We start from the raw sequence: 22,885 nt of genomic DNA, 5'->3' as shown, positions 1-22,885 counted from the left end.
TGGGTAGAGTTGAGAGGAACAAAGGTACTCAAACTCATCAGGCCCTCTTGGTCTCGGAGAACCCATTTAATTGTACTGACTTTAACATGTGATAAAACTATACACAACAAGGGATAAATGTGCAGTAAACTTGAGCCGCCTTTTGCCTTTCTCACATGAACGAGGCAGCAAGAGATTCTCTGCTCAGTCACAGCAGTACAGACATCTCCTGAGCGTTCAGGTGAGGGGTGGTGCAGCAGGATAGAACGTATAAATTCTGCTGTGGAGATTGCATGTTTCTGTTAACAACACAACCTGTCCTGTCCAACCCCTTCACCTCCATCTCTTCTCCTTTATCCCCTTCATCCCCTACCTACATCTCCCTCTCTTCACCTCCATCTCTGCTCCTTAATCCCCTACATCCCCAACCTACATCTCCCTCCCTTTACCTCCATCCCCTTTATGTCCAACCCCTTTACCTCCATACCCTGTATCTTTAATCCATCTATTTATAATTCCGCCCTCTCATTTGGAAGGGTAGACGCCCAGACCGGAAGTGGTACCTTAGTGACTGACAGCTCCATGCGTATATCAGATGTGATGCTGAAACGAAACTACACAGTTGGTATGTATATACAACTCACGTATGTGTAATGATGTAAATTCTTAATAAAGTTTAATTTACCTGACAGGACGGCGATACCTATGGGCTGCGGGGAGGCGGTTGTTGTATTATATCAGTTGCAGTGTTATGATTCTTAAAGTGTGCTGTGCTTGTTTTATGCATGATATTTTAGCTATGTTAAATTGGGTCTGATGTTACGGTTTGAAGGAGGAGATGGACCCAAGATGCAGAGGTTATAACAAAAAGGGGATTTAATATACAAAACCGTCTTTAACAAGACAAAAACAAAACAAGAACACTAACAAAAGTAACACTGGCGACAAGGCGCACTCAGAACAAGGAACGAGGAAGCAGGAGAAGCTGGTCGAAACCGCAGGAACAAACAAACCATTTCTCACGACGTGGGGAGAAAACAACTAGTACAACCCGACACCAGACAAAGGGAAACAGAGGCTTAAATACAAAGCAGGAAGGCCGGGGCAATTACACCAGGTGAAACACATGAGGATTGGAGATCACAATCACAGACAGGAAGTGAGACACCGAGAAGCTGAAACAAGACAGTGAGAGCAAGGCTACAAAATAAAACAGGAAATAGAAAACACAAGACAGAAAACGAGAAACCTAAATGACTGAGCGTCACATTAATTAATAAATTCGTAATAATACTTGTGATTATATATATTTTTATTTTATTATTTTCATTTTTATTATTAATTTAATTTAATACAAATAACTAAGATGAAATAATAAAAGAAGACCGAATTAAAAATAAGATTTGAAAGGTTGGACTTAAAATTTCTAAAACTATCTAAATTGGGACAGGGATATTATTCCAGATAGGAGATAAAAGCATAGATGATGTGAACGTGTCTTAGGGTTAAGGGTTGCCCTAACCATAATAATAATAATAATAATAATAACACATTTATTTATTTGATTTATAGGCTCGGTTCAGAGCACTCAATGTCACCTTAAGAGGCAGACATAAAAAAAAAACCACAACAATCTTTTTTTAATATAAGCAAGTGCAGATGTGGTTCTTAGGCCTTCACTACACTTCTGACCTGTTGCCCAAAAATTTGAAAACATGTCCAGGAGGACCTCCAGTTTTTGAACCACTGTGAAATGATGGACAGGAGACCCAGCAAATTGATTGGGCTCATTGCTGAACTCATAATATATGCTTCTATTAATAGTTACTGACACATTTACTCATGCTTTATAGATCATTCAGAAACTTGGGTGGGGTATTCACCTGACTAACAAAATATGAAGATGCAGAACGACAACAAAGAGACAAAATGACTGCTTGGTTTGCTGTCTTACTCCTTACTCCTATTGGAGGAGATGGAGGCTTAGAGCATGTCTCTGCACAGGTGTTCCATCATATCATAATCTTTCCATGGTTTATGAGCTGTGAATACCAATATTAATAGTTAATAAACCATTATCTTTTGCTTTATAGGGCAGTTAGAATAACAACGTATCTTATCAGAAATGTTTCATGTATCTGCCTTTTTAAATACATTTTGTCTGTTTATAATCATCAATCAGTATCTTCCACACAAACTAACACAGCTTCTTCTTCTGTGGTGTCCCAGGGGACACGATGTGGAACTGCAGTCCCTGGGCTCTTCTGCCTCCTGTCTACTCTCTGTTCACAGCCGCTGGACTCTGGGTGGTGTAAGTTCATTACAGGACTGCATTTCACCACCACGTCTGTTTCCATGGATGAGTTACTGAGTTACTGAATGGGCTGACTAGGCCAAAGGGCCCTAACCAAATCTTATACAATATTTGTTGTATGTTTTTTCATAAAAAACTTTAAATAAGATACAGTAAAATTATAATAAAGTATTTTGATGCATTTCAATAGATACTTTGTCGCTGTCAACGATGAGCAGATCTTCCCCCTGAGCTCACAAGGAAGGTAAGATTCTAAACAATATCCTTTATTGCAAATAATAATTTTTCAATCCCTTTGGAATAATATTATACTTTGTTACATTTATTTTCAGCAAAGTAAATGGATCCCGGTATCCCCCGTACATAAGGTACATATTCACATTTCCCTTTCACAGTAAACGCACAGCGACTGTTTATTTTTTAAAGCAAATACAAAATGTTCCTGCTTCCTCTTCTCAGTGTTGCAGGCAACTTTCCACCAGCCAGCTGCATCTTCAGTGAGGTCATGAACCTGGCAGCATTTGTGGGTAAGAGCAGTGATCACAGTTTACACACTGTAGTTATAATACAAGACAGTCAAACACTGTCTCAAAACATTCTCACTTCCTGACCCCATCTATGGCCTTCAGCCCGATGCTCCTTACCAGAGGTGGGAAAAGTATATGCTCTCTATACTCAAGTAAAAGTACAGATATTTGTGTTAAAAACCACTCAAGTAAAAGCACACGTACTGATTTTACAAATATATGTAGTAAAGTAGAGATACTTTAGAAATACAGTATAACTAATTTTCACCAAATTTTAATCTGATATATCTGAGTGTGTTCTCCAGTCTGGTACATCTTTGAACAATGTATTTGCTCATCCCCCAAAGTTTATAGATTGAACGGCACATGATTTAATAGATAGGATTAAACCATAGACTGTAAATAAAGGGTTATCCATATGTCCATAAAAAATTTAAAATTGAATGGGTACGGTTGCTGCCATCTTGCGCCTGTGACGTCATTTGGAGCCAGAATCTTGGCAGCAGTGGGTGTTTCCCCTGTGAAAACTATGAGGCTACAGATAATAACATACCACCAGGACAAACAAAATATTGAACATGCATGTGATGGGCTATGAAAGTGGAATAAAGCCAGCTCTTTATTTGTATTCACTTCCATTGGTTCCTTCTCTATTACAGGGTTGATTATTGCCGTCCTAAGATACCTTCAGCTGAAACACACCACAGTCAAACCATGGCTGAATATCAGTTGTCTTGTGGGTTTTGCTATTGTCTGCTTTGGAATGACACTCGTAGGAAACGTCCAGGTACAGTAGTACATCAGCAGATAAATGTACATGTATTTTACTAGAATGGCACTCAGTATAGCACATACCTCCACCGAGAACCAACAGGCCCCTTAAAGTCCATAAACCAGCACCAATTTGCGCACACACACTAGTTCAAATATCAAAAAGCGCCCTATCTCACTTTTTCAATTCTTCCACCAAGTTTTGTGATAATCCATCAAGTAGTTTTTTGCATAATGCTGCAAACTAACAAACAAACGGCAATAAAAACATAACATCCTATCATAACCTCTTTGGCGGAGGTAACACTGGTTCAAAGGATGGATTCATCTCCAGCTTCAGAACTTGATCTTTGTTGTTTTGGTTTTAGTTATTCACTGATAAAAAGATTCACGAACTGGGCACACTTCTGACGTTTGGACTGGGAACACTCTTCTGCTGGGTGCAGTCCTACATCACCCTGAAGGTGGACTTCAGGAACGAGGGAAGGAAGGTTGGAATCAGTCGTTTCCTGTTGTCTGGAGCTGTCACTGCCTGCATGATCATCCGTATCCTTTAACTCAAACCAGCTTCAAAGAGTAATGGACACAGTTAAATGGTAATTACTGAACCATTGTATGTTATAAGGTTGAATTGTTAAAATGGCCGCAACTTAACTCGTAGGAAAAAATGACCAAAGTGACCATTAACTTAGTGGGATAAACACTGGATTTGATTCACTTCATGATTCAAACTGCTGAAGAATCATTGTAAACATATCATCAACCCTCACTGCAGATTGAGGTTGGCAGTATCGTCTCACAGGTTGTTTACTTGTGTCCTGTAATTCTGTCCGTTGCATGTTTTACCCTTAACCCACTAGGGTGCAGGTCCGATCCTGATGGTGGAGGACCTCCACATGCACGGAGCCCGATGCCAGTGGGCGCTGGTCATGTTCTTCCTCGCCTTCATTGGCACTTTTGCCATTGACTTTCGTCACAGCCGCTTTGAGATGGTGTGCACAGATAACATACAGACCCACTCTGAAATGTACAGGAACGAGCTGGACCAACTGTAGGGATGCTACACTGACTCACATCTGAAGATAATCAGGATCAACTGCACGAGGCGCATGTGGGTCTCAGAGGCCTTTACAACATCTGAGGGATTTCTTACTACAGTGTTACCAATAGTGACACTTAAGGGTCTGTATTTAAGAGGTTTTCCTTATCCAAAGTGTTTTGCACTCCAATCCACACAAACTATATGCTGTTTTTTATTTGTACACTTTCACCTAGGCAAGTTGGGGTTTGTTATTTTTCAACGAGGACATCGCTATTTGAACTGGAGGCACTGGGCATTAAACTCTGTCCCTCTGGTTAATGGTCGAACTGCTCCATTTTCAGAGTCAAAGACGCCGTCGTCCCATGTTCACACTTTTCTTTAGATTTTTTATGTTTTGAATCCATAATCATTCAAAAGTGGACTTGCTTTATATGTTACACCAAAGATCTGTTCTGTACAATCATTTTTTTGTGTTATTTTCAAACATTATAGATATCTAATAAAAAAAAATACTTTTCAAATGCTTTAGTTTTTTGGGACGGTGAATGCTGACGATCAATGAATGCTGATATGCACAGTAAAGAATAAAATCTATACAAATACAGAAACATTTGTCTCTTGTCGTCAGTGTCTATAAACCCAAATTTCATGAGACATTCTTGTTTCAGTTTTGTCTATTTCCCATAATGTTGAAAAATGTCCTTTGAAACATTTGTCTCAAAAGCAACATGAGTATCTGTATGAATCAACACCAGTGACAGTGTGACAAATGTATTTGATAAATTGCGAACAAGCCTTTTGAGCCTTTCAGATGATTTGTCTTTAATAAACAACCAGGTGAATTACAGCACAATATTTTAAGACTTGGCTGAACATGTGAACTGAGTGAGGAGGCTTGTGTGTGAGCCACGGCATTTTTATTGGAAGTCATTTTCCTGAACAGTAACAATGTTGTTTCACACATAAATTAGAGATTTAGCTACTTCAGGCTACTCCAGAAACCGACATCACATATGAACTACGATGGCACAGTTAAATAGACACATTCAGACATTCCAGCACGTTTTGAATTGAGAACTCTCTCTTGGCAGCACCTCTGCTGGGTGCATCTACATGTACACTGTTCTACTTTCTACAACATTACACTTTGACTACAGGATATTACATCATACATGTGCAACGCGTGTACACGTGGAGGGAGGAAACAAGTGGACAATGTATACAAAATGGTGACAAAATACAATATGCTTGCTTGCACACACAGACAGTTGGAACGTTTCGATCAACACTGATGACGTTCAGGAGTGGCGATCAAATACAGTTCATCTAAAAAGGTAAAAAGGAAGGGGAATCTCACACGTCATATCTACAGCTTTCTGTCGTCTTCCCAGTCAAAGCAAAGGTCCAATGTGAGTGATTTTCCACTCTGTGTATGTTTCCATTGATGTGAAAGGCGTACTGAAACTGGAAAGATGGACCTCGTTAGCCCTGCTGATGGCTGACTGCAACTCCAGCAGCATCCGCTCCACCGCCGGAGCGGTCAACTTTGACCAAAGATAAAAACAACAGGGTTGCAAAAAAAGGGGTTTGTCGGGAGGGGTGGGGGCAAAGAGGAGAAGGAAAAGGTCATTATGACAGGAAGTCAGAGGAGTTCCTCTCGTCTTCCTCTGCGTTAAACTCGACCCATCAGTTCAAGTTGGTTAAAGGATGTGATGAGTTTGTAGTTGGCCCGCTCCTCGTCGGTCAGCTCCATGTTTCCAGCTCTCACCACCACCAGCACGTTCAGCCCAGCTTCTTCGGCTGCTTTGGCCTCTGCAATGACAAATCCATGAGTAATTTACTTATAGTGAATCCAACATTGAATCTAGACTTGAATGACAAACTCCTGCTGTAAGATGATGCATTTAGACTTTTCTGCTAGCTGTGCCAATCCAACAATAGAATGCAGAATGTTTAGGCCTACTTAAAGGTTCCCTGTAGAAGTTTGACCTCTAGTTGCTTTTTCTATACAAGGTTTGTTTAGTGATGTGATGTGATACAGTCCTTCAAGAGATTTCACACTCCTCCACTAATCAACAGTGACCCTCTTCTGGAAGAAATCAAGCAGCATTTGGTTTGAATACCAACAATGTTGCTGAACTTGTTGTCCCACCAACACACCAGCTGTGTGTTTACATGCACGGGAGGTAAGCTATTGTTTGAGAAATCTGATAAAACCTGTTCAAATCCAAATCTTTCAATATATTAAGAAGAAAAAGGTGTAACCTCTCCTTGACCATGATACGGCAGGAGGCGGGGCTAACGTTGAAAACCTTAACACTGACACATATCCTTAGTGCAACATGTAATAACACACGTACCTCGAGCGACGTCTGTCAGGAACGTGATTTCCTCCGGTTGACAGCCAATTTTCGCTGCAATTTTCTCGTAGCTTTTTCCTTCCACTTTAGTTCCTATACAGGTGTCAAAGTGACCATCGAATAACTGAAAACATTAAAAAGCAAACATCGCATTAGCCACAACATATAAACACGACATTAGCAGTATTCTACAGATGCCTTTAACCAATCAAGACACATGTCCAAGGCAGAAAATTTGAACTATTGTCGTGCACTTACGTCTAAAACATCTCCTTCGACAGAGTGTCCGAACAGAAGTTTCTGTGCCTCCACGCTTCCAGAGGAGTATACGTAGACTTTAAGGCCCTGTCCTTTCCATCTTTTGATGGATGGGATTACGTCCTGATAGATCCTGTTGGCAACAAGCCCAGCGTCAGAAAAAACACCAATAAATTTATTTTACAAAGCCAAAAAAACTGGATTTAATTTCCAGGAGCTTTTGTCGACTGACAGGAAAATAATAATCTGACTTATCTCAATGACTTATCTTTCTGCTAACTGTCCAAGTTTGTCATTTGTGAGGATTTTCTTTCACTAGTTAAATTTCATCGACGCTAGTAGGACAATAGCCTGGATGCCAGACGAACTTAGCCCCGCCCACAACATTTGAGGTCGCTCCGTTGGGGAGAAATTATGCCCGAACAGAAACTGTTCGGACCAATCAGATTGTCAGGGCGGGCTTTATACGATGATGGACACATGATCAACGGTAACGTAATCAACCACGTCATTAAAGTGCGCTTAGGTTGAATTCGTTTTCAACAAACATGCCTGCCGCTGGAAAGCTGAGATGTGTAGATGCTGCCATTGAGTCTGTTTTAGAAGACATCGACAGCGCATTCATTTTGAAAGAGGAACAGAGAACGCGGAGGCGACGCCAAAGCGCCGCGCCGGCGCTTGGCTGTTCACAAAGGACGAGGGCAAATTACGTATTCTCCACTCAAGCCTATGTGGAGAATACGTAGCCCCCCCCTCTCTCTTTTTATCGTTATCACTGCTTGTGTGGCTGTAGTGGATGGGCGGAGGGGGACATTTAATAATGTCATTGGTAAAATTAAAACTCCAGGACAACAGAAGGGGAATTCAAAGTATGGGATGCATATTTGATAATTTATATTATATAAAATATGTCATCAATATCGTTTTAAAATCATTTTTCAGTGTGTTTCCTGGTGTGATACACTCGCGTCAAGCGGAAAAAATAGACTCGACGCCGAAACGATCGCTGCATGGCGCGAGGCAGCCTTGGTACAGCGCTGCGCTTCAGCCTCAATTGTGACCAGCACAAAGGTTTAACATGGGAGAGGATGGGAGCCAGCTGTTATTTAAGGCTTGGCGCTGCGCTGCGCTTCAGCGTCGCTTCAGTGTCCGGTGTGAACCCGGTGTTAAGTAAATGACTCACAATGCGTCGCTTAACATACGTCACATACTACGTTGCTCTGATTGGTTGTAGGTCTATCCAATTGAGACAAGAGGCATTTTTTTCCCTGGTTCGGTTGAAACACGCCCCATAATCACAGCCCAATGGAGCGGTATCAGACTCACATTCTGACTAGAATTATGAGTATGACAACGTCAGGCTAGTAGGACAAGTGAAGTCAGCTCAAATTGAGCTCGATGGAAAATGTGACATTCTGTATTGAACTTAATCGCTTTTCATTACATCTGAGTCGTCTTGTTTTCCAACCTCTCAGTTTTTAATGTGGTAACGTGGTACTGGATATTGTGTGCAAAGCCCTGGTTGATGGAGTAAGTAAATAATCGCCTTGACTACACCGTCTCGTCACAGATCCTTTGTACAAATGCATACATTTTGAAGAGAGGAAAATGATCAGTGTACTTACTCGCCTTTGATTCTCCCTGAAGCATACGCCGACCTCCACATGTGACCCTGGAGTTGTTTGAGTGCTGTCGACTTCCTGTCTGCCGCCATCTGCCACAGCACATTATCCACCACTTCTCTAATGGCCTTCTCCTCATCTGTGTGAACCGTCTGGTCCACGGCATGGACAGGACACGACCGGTTCTGTTTCATGTCTTCTTCAATCTGCCACAACAGTACAGCAGCATCGAATTATAGTTAACGATATTTCTGGATGTAATTTCAGGTAGTGGGAGTTCAGTAGTGTGTCCTGAGGCAAGAACTTTCCACAACCTTTTGTATTAACATATCATTTATCATTTCTTTTACAGATCTCCAGATTTTTTAACGTACAGGTCTTATAGTGCCTGGTGTATTCCTAACTAGTTGATAAATGTAAATTTTAAAGAACTATTTGCAAAGTCCAACCTTTAAAGACCTGAGAAGAAAGTAAAACTTGCTTTTGATTCTGTCAGTGGGGAATCCCAGATGGAAACTCCTCACACCTTTACCTGTTTTTTTAGAAGATGAACATCTTGTTTGCACTCGTCTTCTTCCCAGTGATTCGACAGGTGCTCCTCAAGATGCTCCCTGATGTATGGAAATAAGATATCCTGGGAATTACAAAGACAGTTCATTAGGTGTGTTATGAGAGACTCCGTACACAAAATGTACTGGTTCATATGTATTTATGAAAATCAAAATCAACCTTTCTATTTTCCATTCTCATTTTTAATTCTCTTTTCCCTGGAGAAATACCCTAGTAGGTTGTTTAACAACACAAACTGGTGTTCTGTGACTCTTTTCAAAAGCCTTTAATACTATTCTAACCATCTACATAGAAAAACAGCTACAATGACTTTATAATCTAATCCAGGTTTCTTAAGTAGTATTATGTAGTCTGGCGCTGATGTGTCATTTCTGCCTGCAATCTTTGCTTTGAGAAAGAAACAGTAAACAATTGAAAAACCAGTTGAAAGGTGGAATTATTTTCCATCAACATAGTTAGATGAGAATTTACGGATTCTGTACCTAACACCTAGTTTTAGAACACATAGGTTTTTCAATTGACACCAAGGCTTTATTTATTTATTTATTCTTTTAACACATCATCTTCAGATCTGCAAAGTGGGGACATTTTTGATGATTAAGTGATGATGAAAATAATAATTTGGTGCAGCCACATCAAAATTGAACTGTGTTCATATCTACAGAACACATGAAAAGACTGTCAAATCAAATTCTCCCATTTACAACTACAGTCCTAATTTCTAATTTGAAATCAAAATGTGAATCATGTTGCCAATACATGACATCTTCTGAGATAATATTTCACTTTAGAAACTTCAAAATAAGACTATTAATGCAATAACGATTCAGGACCTTTTAAACCATTATAAGCTTTCCTTGAACTGCTTATTCATTTATTCATTTCACATTTGACAATCTCAGGAGGGCATTTATTTATTTGTTGAGCAAAGATTTCAGAAAAGACAGCTTGGTGTTAGCATGGCGGAGGAAGCCTAATTATGCACTAGCTTCAAAATTAGCTTGTTAAATGAATCTGCCCTTCACCCTGAGACCATAACGTACCTTAACAAATGTGATGGGTGTGGTGGTGCCTTCGATGTCCAGTAAGAGTGCACTGGTCCCAGCAGGAATTGGAACAGTGGCCATTTTTGGGGGAGCCTGCAAGCAGCTGGTTAGCCCTTTAGCTAACCTTAGCTGAATTAGCAGCGGCGCGGTGCAGCAGTCGGACCGGCTGTGGCTGTGCAGCGGAGCCGGGCAGGAGAGCAGGAGGGACGGAGGAGACTCGGAGAAAACAAGCGGGACACTTCAGTTGGTGCGGGGCCGTCGGTTGCCTGTTGTTTCCATCACCTGGCAGCTGGAGCTGTGACGCGGCCGTAGGAGCGGAGAGCTGCCCACATGTTCAGGTGTCGGTTCATCCTCCAGTCCGGAGGGGGGCGGCGCTCACTGTCCAGCTCAGCGACGACTACAGACACACGTTACCGCCATCTAGTGCTCGGGAGTGCGGGCCTTTCAGAAGTTCCACATGGATCATACAGTAGAGCAGTGGTCGCATTCTCTTCAAGAACAAGTTGGTTTGTGTACTAAAGTAAATGTCATGACTCTACAGTACCGAGATGCGCATCTTTTGGTCTGTCGATAACAATCAAAGCCCCGTTAAGAACAAATGTGTGGATTCAGAAGGTGAGGAAAGTGTTTTAAATATATTTGTGTAATAGACAGATACACATTGTGGTTCGAAGCAACATAAACAGAGAAGATGATCCTTCACCTTAGTTTGAATGTTTATCTGATGAATTTATGTCACAAACAAATGATTGCAACACTTTCTGTATGCCTTTTAAAACATGAAAGCACTCCAGTGTTTCTGTTGATGGAATCCATTCCCTTGTTTAAAAGTTTTTTTTTATTGTGAAATATTTGCAAGAGCTGAAGATGCACGGCTTCACAATGTATAGTACTGGTATTTATATGAGTACAAGGGACTTCTTTCATACAGGGAAATAATCATATTTGTGGCCATATTCAAATCAAAGCCTATATGTAAAAACATTGCGCTGCAGTAGCAACTCCTCTGCAGAACATGTTGTGGAACTGAGAAGCTACATATGTGCATTGTAAATATAAATTGATATTAATTTAATTATTGTGCATTGAATAGAAAAGTTGCACATATGCCCTTCTGTGTGTATTTTTATTTCTTGTACATTCAACCTTTAACAGAAATTGCAAAAAATAATAAGTATGACCCTCCTAAGTGGGTTTCTTGGAAGATATCAGAGTGGTAGATCTCGGCTTACATTTGGAATTTAAAAGGGATCTTGGGCTCCAAAAGGTTGGTGACCACTGCAGTAGAATATTAGGAGCAGAATCAACTTTATTGGCTTTTTCAGTACAGTAACACATAGCAGATGAGTACAGTGTTGGACGATTCAAGTGAGACTCTCTGCGAAAAAGGGTGTTTTTCAATATAATTCATCTCTGCGTCTAAATTCTAATGGCCTTGAATGCAACAAGATATCTGTTTGAGAAATGCCATCAAAGGGATAATTTACCAAAAAAGCTCACATTATCTACTCACCACCATGCCGATGGAGGTGTATGTGAAGTGTTTGAGTCCACAAAACGTTTTTTTGTGTTTCAGGGGTAAACAGTGTTGTAGCCAAATCCAATAAAATGGTTTATAGTTTAAAATATAGGCATTGTATACATAGTTTTGAATAAACTGAGATACTGTTGCAATGTTTTATGAATATAACCCAGGGTATATTCTCCCTATAATAAACATTTCCATCCATCAGATCTACCAACTCTGAACATGTTATTTTCCCTACACAGTCTTCAATAAATGTAGATTCATTTTTTAATTAACAATATTTGTTATACCACAATGGTAGATTGACACAGGCCAGTGCAACAACAAGAACAACAAAGTTGAGCAGAGATAAATACATATAATCCTATGATTATTGTGTACAAGCCAATGTGGAAAGTTGTTAATAGGAAAACCAGAGGTGAAGGGTAAGGGGGGGTGGAAGGAGTACACAACAGGAGGACATAAGTATTAAATGGTTACTCAAATACAGGAAGTTACTTTTTTCAAACATGAGGTGAATTACAATATGTGCATGTTTACACGACTATACAGCCTGCTATAATTTATATTTGGCAAGTGATGGATGACATAATTTCTGTTATCAGGGAACACCTGGCTAAAAGCAATAAGTCTTATCTGCTGTAGACCTTCCCTCTGTGAATGTTCACTTTGTGTTGACAGTGTATTTAAGACTTCAAGATTAAACTGTATGATCACATTGAAGGCAGTAGTTTGTGTGGCTGTCAAAAAGCTGTTGATTTGAGGAGCTGGACAAAATAATAAGAACACTTGTCAACATAATGTAATGAAGTTTGTTTGCATCTGAATCAACAATATTTGACATACATGTGTACAACATACTATGAATTGGACTCCGGTGAAATGCTCTTTACAGTACAGTTTTACATCCACCCATTCACACACGCATTCATACAGTTCATCTGTTAGCAGCACTTTCTTGTTCTATGAGGGGCAATTCTGGGTTCAGCATCTTGCCCAAGGACACTTCGGCATGCAGATTTGGAAGACTGGGGATCGAACTGCCGACATTCAGGTTGGAGGACGACCACTCTACCCCTCAGCCACAGCCGCCCATGGGTCAACTGATAACCCCCTTCGTCGCACAGGTTATCCAGGATAAGAAAGGTGAGGTTCAATGAAGCCAGTTTAAGAAAACCTATCCTAGGTGCTTTGCTTCATTGCACAGGCCCAAGTTTAGGATTCAACTGGTGGTGTTCTACAAATGGCCTGTAGGGGGCAGCAATATACTTTTGCTGCGTTTAAGCGGCCGCAAATCGCCGCCAACGAAGAAGAACGAGGCAGCGATTAAAACATTCGTTTATAAAAAAAAATTTAATCTTTAAGTTTGCAGCTCGTGACAGTGTTTCTGCCTCAATGGAACTAATTTAGTCTAAATTTATACGTACATTACAGGGCGCTGCATTTAGTCAAACCTTTTATCTGGCTCTTGTTAGTGTGTTAGCCAAAGATAAACAACATCAAAAGATCAGCTAGCTAAGCCACTAGCTGTCGTTAGCTCGCCGTTAAGTCAGCTTTCGTCGGGAATTTCGACGCCGTGTCGTTTTGTCAGTTTTAGTGATAGTATCGTGTATCATTAAGGAACGCAAACATGTCGGATGATTATGAATTCAGCGACGATACGACTATGATGAGAATGGAGGAGGACGGAGAGGCGAACAGCGACGACCCGATGTCCGCGGCCGGGGACAGTGGCCTGATGGGGGGCGAGGCCGAGGGATCCAGAATCGACGCCAGCAAGAACGAGGAGGACGAAGGGTAAAGTGACATGGGTTTCCTCTCGATGCTGGGACCAGTTCCCACGGTTGGACGCACCTTACTGTGTGATAAACAACTCACAGGTGCAGCGCCTGTAGACGCGCTCCGTTATCTGACCTGTCATGTCCCCCTCCTCCTCCGCAGGAAGATGTTTGTCGGGGGGCTCAGCTGGGACACGACCAAGAAGGACCTGAAAGATTACTTCTCAAAGTTCGGGGAGGTGGTGGACTGCACTCTGAAGCTGGACCCCATGACCGGACGCTCGAGAGGTTTCGGCTTTGTGCTCTTCAAAGAGCCAGACAGTGTCGATAAGGTACCGTCCCGCTCCTCCTCTGTGCTGTTTACATTTAGGCACTAAGAGAAAAGTGAGGATGCTTCCAACGATGCGGCACATATAGGTTTGTATTTGTCAGTCAACATACTACTGTATTGTCCTCCATTTTTCTACTCACTGTTCATTTCATTTTATTTATTTTAAGGATGTTTTTGATACATTGTTTCTTATGTTGTTTTGCTTTTTATCTGCTGTGTAAGGTGACCTTTATTGCTCTGAAAGGCTCCTATAAATACACATTTTTATTATTATTATTATTACTACAAAGTGCAGACAAAAACCGTAATCAAATCTCAGTTTTTTCATATGCTTCTGCTTGCCCCAGTGGTTCAGTCTATGTCAGTGTCTTCTGTCTTTTGATGTGATCCCTGCCTGACTCCAATGATGCTGAGATCAGGGCCTGCCTGTGGGTTCCAGACCATCTGCTGCGGGACTCCCTGTACTTCTTTAAAGCTACTTTCCGACATGCACTCATTTCTGGTTAATCTCCTGAAAGTCTGTGCAGGGGCAATACGTGAGAATGAAAATGTCCAAGTGAGAGGCTACGGGTTTCTCCTGCTCGCACACTGGAGAATATCTGAATGAGCTCATGTCAGAGCACAGCAAAAGATCTGTGCTGCAGACAAAAACATGTGAAATCTACAGCCGAATGAATACGTTACATCCGGCCTCCGCCTCCAGTACCACCCATCACCTGAGTTATTTACATGCTTCCCTGAGGCGATGGATTCATAATCTAAATGTCTCCAGCTTCTAAAAACTGTTGCACAACACACTTACAATGATACATAAAAAGTACTCGCTTTCATTGTAAAATAGAGTATTCAATATTATTTGTATAGCGCCAGATCATAACATACAGTACATTATCTCTAGGCAGTTTACATTAGTAATACAGTAATACAGTAATACCTTATGGGATTAAATTATCTGTATCATTCGACTGACATGAGAGAAAACCTCCGAAATCATTTAAAAACAATTACTGGTGACCTGAAAGTATTTCCAGAATCCTGAATGACATCTCTAAACATCTGGATAGAAGAAAATGATAATAAAGTTTTTAACCCGTTTCTCAAGTTGTGACTGTATTCCCTCGTCCAAGTAGCCTTAAGTAACCTGCGTCTTTTTCTATTTTTGCTAAACTAAAGCATATCAACACTAATTTTGGATTGGAATAAAAAAACTTGCAAAGAACCACAAGGATATACCATTGAACCTGATAATGATATCTTCTTTGAATGTAAAGTGTATTTTTCTGCTGCCAACATTTTTTTTTGGCTTAAGAAATGCAGTGGCAGATTGCAAACCAACAACAAACGCTTAGCTCACATTTTAATGTAATACTGGGACATGAGCCCAAAACCGGGGCAAAACCTTTGCCACCATCTCTGATTTGTTCAGTATTGAAATTGTGAATGAATAGAGTAGAGCTGACATTTTTAATTGATTGAACAATTCTTCAAAAGAATAAATGACAAGTATTTTGATTATCCACTCACCCTTTCAGTTATTTATCAAGCAAAAACAATAAATTTACGTTCTTAAGGTTTTCAGCTTTTAGACTAAACAAGTTCAGAGGGGCTGTAGCTGAGCCTGACATGAACTATAGAAAATGAGTCTTTTCCAGACTTTGCCTTTAACATATAAGTGACGCAGCAGGAGATTGCAGGGGAGAGATGGGTTCGCAAGAACAGGGAAATCTCTGGAACATTTAGGCGAGGGGTGTCTTATCAACAAAAGCTCTCAGATCTCGTCTTTCAGAGTTGACATCTTCTTGATTGTCTTCTTTGTGTGGGGCTTTCTTATTCATCCTGATATTAGTCTTACTTTAGTTTTTTGAATTGTAAACGCAGCCACATTCTTGCGGGCAACTGACATTTGCGCTCTCACATAGGAAAATGTCCGAAGTTCTGTGCATGTCTGAAAGACTGCCATTCCCATTGCTTTACAATTTTATAACATTGACTTTAAAGAAATTAATGAGCAAACTCTAAAAGCTGATTTATTTAGATTATTAGGCTAAGAAAAACCAAACATCCTTTGAATTGGGCTCAGATGCCTTTTTTTTTATAATTCAGCACATATAATAAGTTATGTATAACACCTAAAACTTATTTCGATATTTTTCTTTTGTGTCATTTGATTGTTTTGATGTGAAGGTTGTCTCGCAAAAGGAACATAAACTCAACGGGAAGGTCATTGACCCCAAAAGAGCCAAGGCCATGAAGAGCAAAGAGCCTGTGAAGAAGATCTTTGTGGGCGGCCTCTCTCCAGACACTCCTGAAGAGAAAGTCCGAGAGTACTTTGATGCCTTCGGAGAGGTGCTTGTCTTTTTACATTTCCAGTTTTAGTTTATAGCTGTTGATGTGACTCATGAGGATAATATTATTTGATCAATTATCTGAATATGTTTGTAGTGGCTTTACATGACTGTTTAGGGCTTATGACTTGTTTACACATTCATCAAAGCCACAGTGAATCAGAAATAACCGTCTCATTGCCTCCCTTTGTAAGCACAAGCTACTGAATATTATTTGCATATATTTACTGATAATATAAAGGTGGAGTCGATTGAACTTCCCATGGAGAACAAAACAAACAAAAGGAGAGGCTTCTGCTTCATCACGTTCAAAGAGGAGGAACCGGTAAAGTTGATCATGGAGAAAAAGTACCACAACATTGGATTAAGTAAGGTACAGGCACCCGTTTCTCTCAGATAAACATTGTTTCCTTATTAATTTAGCATATTATATGCATTTTATTGTTATTTATGTTAGTGTGAGATAAAGGTGGCGATGTCTAAAGAGCAGTACCAGCAGCAGCAGTACTGGGGAGGCAGAGGTGGATACTCATCCGGGTCGCGAGGAAGAGGTGGTGAGTAGAGAATACATTCATGGTCCCATGTACTGTGTAAAGAAAAACCTACACCAAAGTCACGTTCAAAATCAAATTCTCCCAAACAAAACTTAATGATAAAAACAGTTGCTTTCTGCAAATTTTCCCCATTGTGGGACTAATAAAGGATCATGAGGACGTTACTGTGTCAGAACAAGTGACCAGTGAACTGTGTCTGTGCTTCAGCAGAGTGGAAACTCCTCTAGAGAAAAGTTCATCCGACAGCAGTTTTTGAAATAAGGGAGAGTTCCACTTCCACTTCTTAAACATCAAATAAATATTTTGAGCCCATTTTCTATTTTGCAGTTTTAAATCAGGAGCGCACTTCTCCTCTAACCGGCAACGTTCTCCAGCTCCTCCTGGGGCACCCCAAGGTGTTCCCAGGTCAGAGAAGATATATAATCTCTCCCATGATGCTCTGGGTCTACCCCAGTCCTTCCCACCAGTTAGTGCTTGGAACATTTCCAGTTGACGGTTCCCTGGAGGCGTTCTAAGCAGATCAGTAAACATCTCAACTGACTCCTCTTGATGCGAAAGAGCATCAACTCTACTCTGAGTCCTTTTAGCCTTGGGAAGAAACTCGCTGCAGTCGTTTGTATCTGAGATGTCGTACTTTAGGTCATTACCCAAATCTCATGACTTTTGAGGGTGGTCTGGTACAGCGTCTGCTTTACTGAAAATGAATGTAATAAATGAGTTTCTTCCTAATGATTAAAGCTAAATTTAATGAGAATCAAGAAGGATTCAGAATGGAAACCCAACCCTAGCCAGTTACATGTGTCCATTTCTGAAAAGTCTTATGGTGGAGGATCAAACGCTTGCAACTTGATCTGAGCTTTTGGTATAAGAGGTAAATGCATGTTTGGGTGAAACTGTCATGTGAATTTGATCAAATTCTATTTATTTGCAGGTCCCAATCAGAATTGGAACCAAGGTTATGGCAACTACTGGAATCAAGGCTACGGAAATTATGGCAACTATGGTTACAATAACCAAGGGTATGGAGGATATGGTGGATGTGATTACTCTGGTTACAACAACTACTACGGATACGGTGACTACGACAGTGAGTAGACCAGCCTGTGTCATGTCGGCTTCTCCATTTATCTTCTGTCCCTTTTGAAAGGTCTAACATGCAGCTTTTCAGCAGATCAATCTGGTGGATATGGCAAGTCGCCACGGCGCATCGGTCACACCAACAGTTACAAGCCATATTAATGGGAGAAACCCTCATCGTCAAGTAGGTATGCAGCGACAGAAATATACCATTTCATTTAATTTTAAAGTAGTTATATTTACTTTGCTGTTTGGTAACATTATGAATAATTTGCTCTTATAAATTTCTTTTTCTCAGCACCCTCAAGTGCTTTACAGTAGTGGTAACATAGAGGCTACACTCTGTGGCGATTATTTTATCAGCCGGCCTTCTGCTGCCTCTTTTGCACCTTCTTTCTTTTTTTTTAAACTGTAAAGCTAACAGGTAAAGTACTGCTACTACAGTAAATGGATGCCAAAGTTAAGGATGTGCAAGGAAACCAAAGGAAGAATGTTGTCTCCTAACTCTGACATACCTTGTTTGTACCTGCCAGCGGAGCTTCCTTGCAGGCCATGAGCTGACTCCCAGATACTCTCAGGGCCCGCTCAATGCGGACTGGGTACGAGAAGCATACGCTCTCGATTGCTGCCATTTGGTATGGTCTTACAACATCCTGTATCAGCATTTCTAAACTAAACAGTATGGGACACGTCCAGCTTTGTCATCTTTCTTTCCATTTTAATTTCTTTGCAACTGTATGTAATGTAAACGTAAAATATACAAATGTAATTGTCATTTTTTACAGGCCCTTACTCCCCCACAAGTAATGATTTGTAAATATGACAAAAATAACTATTTGCTTTTCAAAGGATACGTACAGCATTCTCTGGACTTTCCAGTCCCTATTGTTAATATATGCATTTCTAATCTTAATCTAAAATGCTTGTTTCTTTATTTAGCTCTTGTAGCCTCTAGTCCATGAGCTAAATCCTGGTTCGTATTTGGACTCTTCTGTGATGGGGGATAAAGTGCTTTACTTTGTGTACATGTATTGTTCTGTTTTTTTTTTACTGACAGTGATGGAAAAGACTCCTCTTTTCTCAATTTTCCTGTAACAAATTTTCCTCTTATAAGCTTTTGTAAAACAAGAAGAAGCCTTAAGTGTCACAACATCTCCAGTAATTTGCATGTAATGCTGTCTTTTAATGTGTATTTTTGACCAGCCGAAGGTTTCTTCCATTTAGTATTTTTGGCTTTGACTTCTTCAATTTATTGCACTTCAGGATTTCTAGCTTATGGACTAACTTTTTTTTTAAACTGTAAAATGTTAAAATAATTGTTCTCAGTTTGTTTTTTCTTATTGTTTCTTTTACACTGGACATTTTAAACACGGGGGATTCCAACTTAATTGCAATTTCACCTGCCTTTTGTTTGACTACAGCTGATTTGTTTCTGTTTGTTTTCCATAGGTTTCAGAGTGATGAAAGTCTCCAGTTCACTGGCGGTTCATTGGCCAAAGAGATGATGGTATCCAGCAAAGGTCACATAATTGATTGTAAGAAAGTATATGAAGAACACTATGACCTACGTTCTATTTCCTCTATATATTTACCAGAGTATTTGTTGTATCCTAAAAGTTTTGGATTTGAATGTTTTGCATTCATTTAGTTTGCTGCAAAGTTTTAGCAGTTCCTCGTTCCTTTCTGCTTTTGTATTTAATGTTGTCTATTAATATTTGTGAATTGCTTGAGTTATCCCATAGCTGAGAGTTTAGATTGGTCGGAGCAGATCATGCATATATTCACGTATAGTGGCAGCAGAGATAAAAGTGCTTTGTTATGCCAGTATGTTCTGTTTATCATAGGCATCAGTCATATATTACATTTATTACAGAGTTTGACAGTCATTAACATACAGTATATATATATATATATATATACACACACAGTGTCTTGGACATAAAGAAATGTGACAAATAAAATAATAAACACTTTTTTGGATTCATGGTCCTGTGTGAAATATTAATATGTCATCACATGGAGTGTTAAAGGAAATATTTCAGCAAACTTGATTACAATTTGAACTGTTTAACTGTTCTGAATTTAATCTTTACATCTGATGATTTTGCAGAGAAAACAAATGCAGATATTTACGTATACATACAAACGCGTCCTTGTTAGAGCTGAGACAATCATTCTGAAGAAATCGAATTCATTTACTCAATATATGTCGGCTGTTTAAGTGAACTTTAGCCACTATTTTCATTGCTTTCAGTCCTGAGCCTGTAAAGATTTATATGACTTTAGTGGCAAAGAGGATGATGAGGATAACTATGATCAGCACAATGATGCCGATTATAATCATCAGTTTGACGTTTTTCCACCAGTATTTCCTGGCCACACGTGTGGATGTTTTCTGGAAGGAGTCGGCCTGGAAAGAGAACAAAACAAAAGTTCTCAACTCTTCACGAAAACATAAACTACACTGATTTTACCATTGAGTCTGTTTACTAGTGTAGGATAGATTTACTGCAGAATCAATTTTGGGCTTTTTTGTTTCAAGCTGTTATTTGTCCAACAAATTTACTTGACCACAGTTCTAAATCCCTACAGTATGTTTACGTTCACTCCTACTGAAAGTCCAGGTTATAAAACCCCACTCAAATAAAATAATATAATTTAATGGTGAAATGTATTTGATTACCAAAACACTTTGTACATCATGTATAGACCAATAAAAAGGTCTCATGTGGAACTTTTATATATTTCTTAATTTAGATCTGTCGACCATAGTCTAAAATGAATTGCAATAACATCCCTTAATATGAATAAACTTTATATCCTCGACCAAGGAGGCTTCACCTCTGTCTCCATTCGTTTGTTGGTTTATAAGCAATATTTTGTTTAACTTATCAGTCCCAACTGTACATTGTGTTTAACAGTAGTGGAGAAAATATTTGTTTGTCCTTTGGTTAAGTTAAAGTACAAACTGACGATGCAAAAATAGAGGTTACCATAAAAAACCTTTAAAATATGACATATCCAATAACAGAAGTTTTAATAATAAAATGTACTGGAGGAATCAAAAGTAAGAGTACTCGTACATATATGGGTTAGTGTGTGTGTGTAAAATGATTATTGAACTCCAAGCAAGATTGAAAACCACTGATTTAATCTTAAACAATGTTTGGTATTTTAGAGGTTTATCATGTGTTTGTAAATATAGAATCTTAATCCAAAAAGATGGATCATAAATCATTACAACGATCAGATCTTTTGAAAGAGTCCCCCTAACTCCACAAACAGAAGCACAGTGAGCTCGCGGTGCATGATGGAATACTCACAGACGCCTGCATGTCGTCAGTCTTCCTGACCAGATCATCGAGTCTGTCCCCCCTCTCCAGCACTTTCTTGATGTTGTCAGTCAGAATAACTTTAACCTCGTTCACCTGACCCTGCACCTGGTCGAACTTGGCGGTCGAGCCATCGGCCGGTGACTGAGAGTTTGAGTCAGCCTGTGAAAACAGAGTCCATTGCAGTTCCATGAGTCACCATCTCCTAATATTTACAACCAGGCAAACTCCAGTCGCAGTCTGCCAGCCAAATGCAAACTGTAATCAAAATTCTTCATGTCCCAACCTTGCTTCCTGCAACTGTGTTAACAGGAAACCGAGCGATCGGTTTACCAAGGCCTGTGTCACATGAAAACCTCCAGCACTGATCTCACACAGTAAACCAGGTTAATAAAATGTCATAAACACCTATACAGAGTTATTTCCAGTGATTGGAAGTGAATCTGTTTAAGGTCAATATGGAAACTAAAAGAAAGTAGGTTTCAAAACTCACCATCGCAGCTCTGTGTCTTAGTCCAAACCAACAAAACAACTCAGCTTCAGACACTGAAACTAAACTGCTCACGAAGCCCTGTTCTCCTCTCCTGTCCTTCCTGTGTTTCCCGTGATCGAGTCACAAGAGCTGAACAAATGTCTGCTGAAGGTTGCACCTCTGCCCTGTAACACATTAACTACCTGTTGCCTCAATCAAAGTCTCATTGGCTTAGCGAGAGACAGTCAGCAGCACCACAAAGACTTCGATTTAGTCTGATCAGGAACATGCACTACATTCATTTCCTGCTTTTCGACAACTATTGTACATATTCATCGCACAAGAACAGAAATAGAAACTGTACTAGACACACTACGAATTCCAACTTCCCTGTTTTTCTGAGATTTACATACCATGAGCGGTCAGAGCAATGGATGCAGGCCAGCGTTGAACTGATAGGTGTGAGCAAAGGGCTCTGTGTTTTCAACTGAGGGATATCCACAAGGCAGTAAAGTCAAGGGGCCTAGTTCCCTCATTTCATTTCCTGGTTCTGTGTTGGCAGTTTGTTACCTCAGCAGTTTGTGGGCAGCCGTGGGGGTGAGAGTTCATTTGTGTTGTTTTAAAGCAAGAGATAAAAACAATAACACGCTCTCTTTACATAGCACTCTTAAAAATACACAGATATAAAAAAGAAAACACATGCAGAGCAATTACAAAAGTGAATGCCAGAGACAATGGATAAAGTAAAGAAATAAAACCAACACAAATTTGAAGCCATTTTATGTGAAAGCGTTTTAAAATAATGTCCACGCTCGCATGTTAACTTGTGAAGTAGCAGGAAAGGAAACATGTCACACCTCCTATCAGCAGTCTGTCAACTGTGCTAATACAACTGACAGCATTAGTACTTTTATGTGAATGTAGCATACTACAGTTGTGACATTCAACACATCATATTACAAATAATATTGTATTTGTA

At 39.9% G+C, this 22,885-nt stretch overlaps 4 protein-coding genes across 13 annotated transcripts; 2 read left to right on the top strand and 2 right to left on the bottom strand.

Annotated features, from left to right (window-relative positions):
• The first annotated feature begins 513 nt into the window (after positions 1 to 513).
• Positions 514 to 5,241, top strand: tmem150c (transmembrane protein 150C). The gene is made up of 8 exons (XM_053411455.1): positions 514 to 604; positions 2,209 to 2,290; positions 2,484 to 2,537; positions 2,626 to 2,661; positions 2,753 to 2,820; positions 3,480 to 3,607; positions 3,960 to 4,137; positions 4,459 to 5,241. The coding sequence occupies exons 1-8, from the start codon at positions 562 to 564 to the stop codon at positions 4,644 to 4,646; spliced, it is 777 nt and encodes a 258-aa protein (XP_053267430.1). The 5' UTR covers positions 514 to 561; the 3' UTR covers positions 4,647 to 5,241.
• Positions 5,242 to 5,528: 287 nt separating this feature from the next.
• On the bottom strand, positions 5,529 to 10,844 carry enoph1 (enolase-phosphatase 1). Its single transcript, XM_053411454.1, has 6 exons — positions 10,487 to 10,844; positions 9,406 to 9,507; positions 8,877 to 9,079; positions 7,252 to 7,384; positions 6,994 to 7,117; positions 5,529 to 6,445 (listed from the first exon to the last, which is right to left on the bottom strand). The coding sequence occupies exons 1-6, from the start codon at positions 10,568 to 10,570 to the stop codon at positions 6,306 to 6,308; spliced, it is 786 nt and encodes a 261-aa protein (XP_053267429.1). The 5' UTR covers positions 10,571 to 10,844; the 3' UTR covers positions 5,529 to 6,305.
• Positions 10,845 to 13,293: 2,449 nt separating this feature from the next.
• LOC128424980 (heterogeneous nuclear ribonucleoprotein D0) lies at positions 13,294 to 20,082 on the top strand. 8 transcript variants are annotated; one of them, XR_008333076.1, is made up of 9 exons: positions 13,294 to 13,814; positions 13,959 to 14,127; positions 16,311 to 16,472; positions 16,713 to 16,844; positions 16,929 to 17,025; positions 17,957 to 18,112; positions 18,197 to 18,286; positions 18,636 to 18,737; positions 19,552 to 20,082. XR_008333076.1 is itself a non-coding variant. In XM_053411453.1 (8 exons), exons 1-7 carry the CDS (start codon positions 13,648 to 13,650, stop codon positions 18,262 to 18,264), a joined length of 951 nt encoding a protein of 316 aa, XP_053267428.1. In that variant the 5' UTR covers positions 13,294 to 13,647; the 3' UTR covers positions 18,265 to 18,286; positions 19,552 to 20,082. The 8 variants fall into 8 exon arrangements, 4 of the variants coding, with proteins under 4 accessions (XP_053267428.1, XP_053267427.1, XP_053267426.1 ...); XR_008333074.1 differs by having other exon boundaries at positions 18,197 to 18,290; XR_008333073.1 differs by having other exon boundaries at positions 18,194 to 18,286.
• si:ch73-234b20.5 (uncharacterized protein LOC449923 homolog) lies at positions 19,954 to 22,478 on the bottom strand. 3 transcript variants are annotated; one of them, XM_053411456.1, is made up of 4 exons: positions 22,320 to 22,477; positions 21,928 to 22,091; positions 21,426 to 21,596; positions 19,954 to 20,512 (listed from the first exon to the last, which is right to left on the bottom strand). In XM_053411456.1, the coding sequence occupies exons 2-4, from the start codon at positions 21,928 to 21,930 to the stop codon at positions 20,375 to 20,377; spliced, it is 312 nt and encodes a 103-aa protein (XP_053267431.1). In that variant the 5' UTR covers positions 21,931 to 22,091; positions 22,320 to 22,477; the 3' UTR covers positions 19,954 to 20,374. The 3 variants fall into 3 exon arrangements, with proteins under 3 accessions (XP_053267431.1, XP_053267432.1, XP_053267433.1); XM_053411457.1 differs by having other exon boundaries at positions 21,928 to 22,086; positions 22,320 to 22,452; XM_053411458.1 differs by lacking the exon at positions 21,928 to 22,091 and having other exon boundaries at positions 22,320 to 22,478.
• Between the last annotated feature and the right edge of the window lie 407 nt (positions 22,479 to 22,885).

This window comes from Pleuronectes platessa, chromosome 19 (assembly GCF_947347685.1).
Source record: "Pleuronectes platessa chromosome 19, fPlePla1.1, whole genome shotgun sequence".
NCBI classification, from domain to species: Eukaryota; Metazoa; Chordata; class Actinopteri; order Pleuronectiformes; family Pleuronectidae; genus Pleuronectes; species Pleuronectes platessa.
This window is presented reverse-complemented; position numbering and strand designations above follow the sequence as displayed.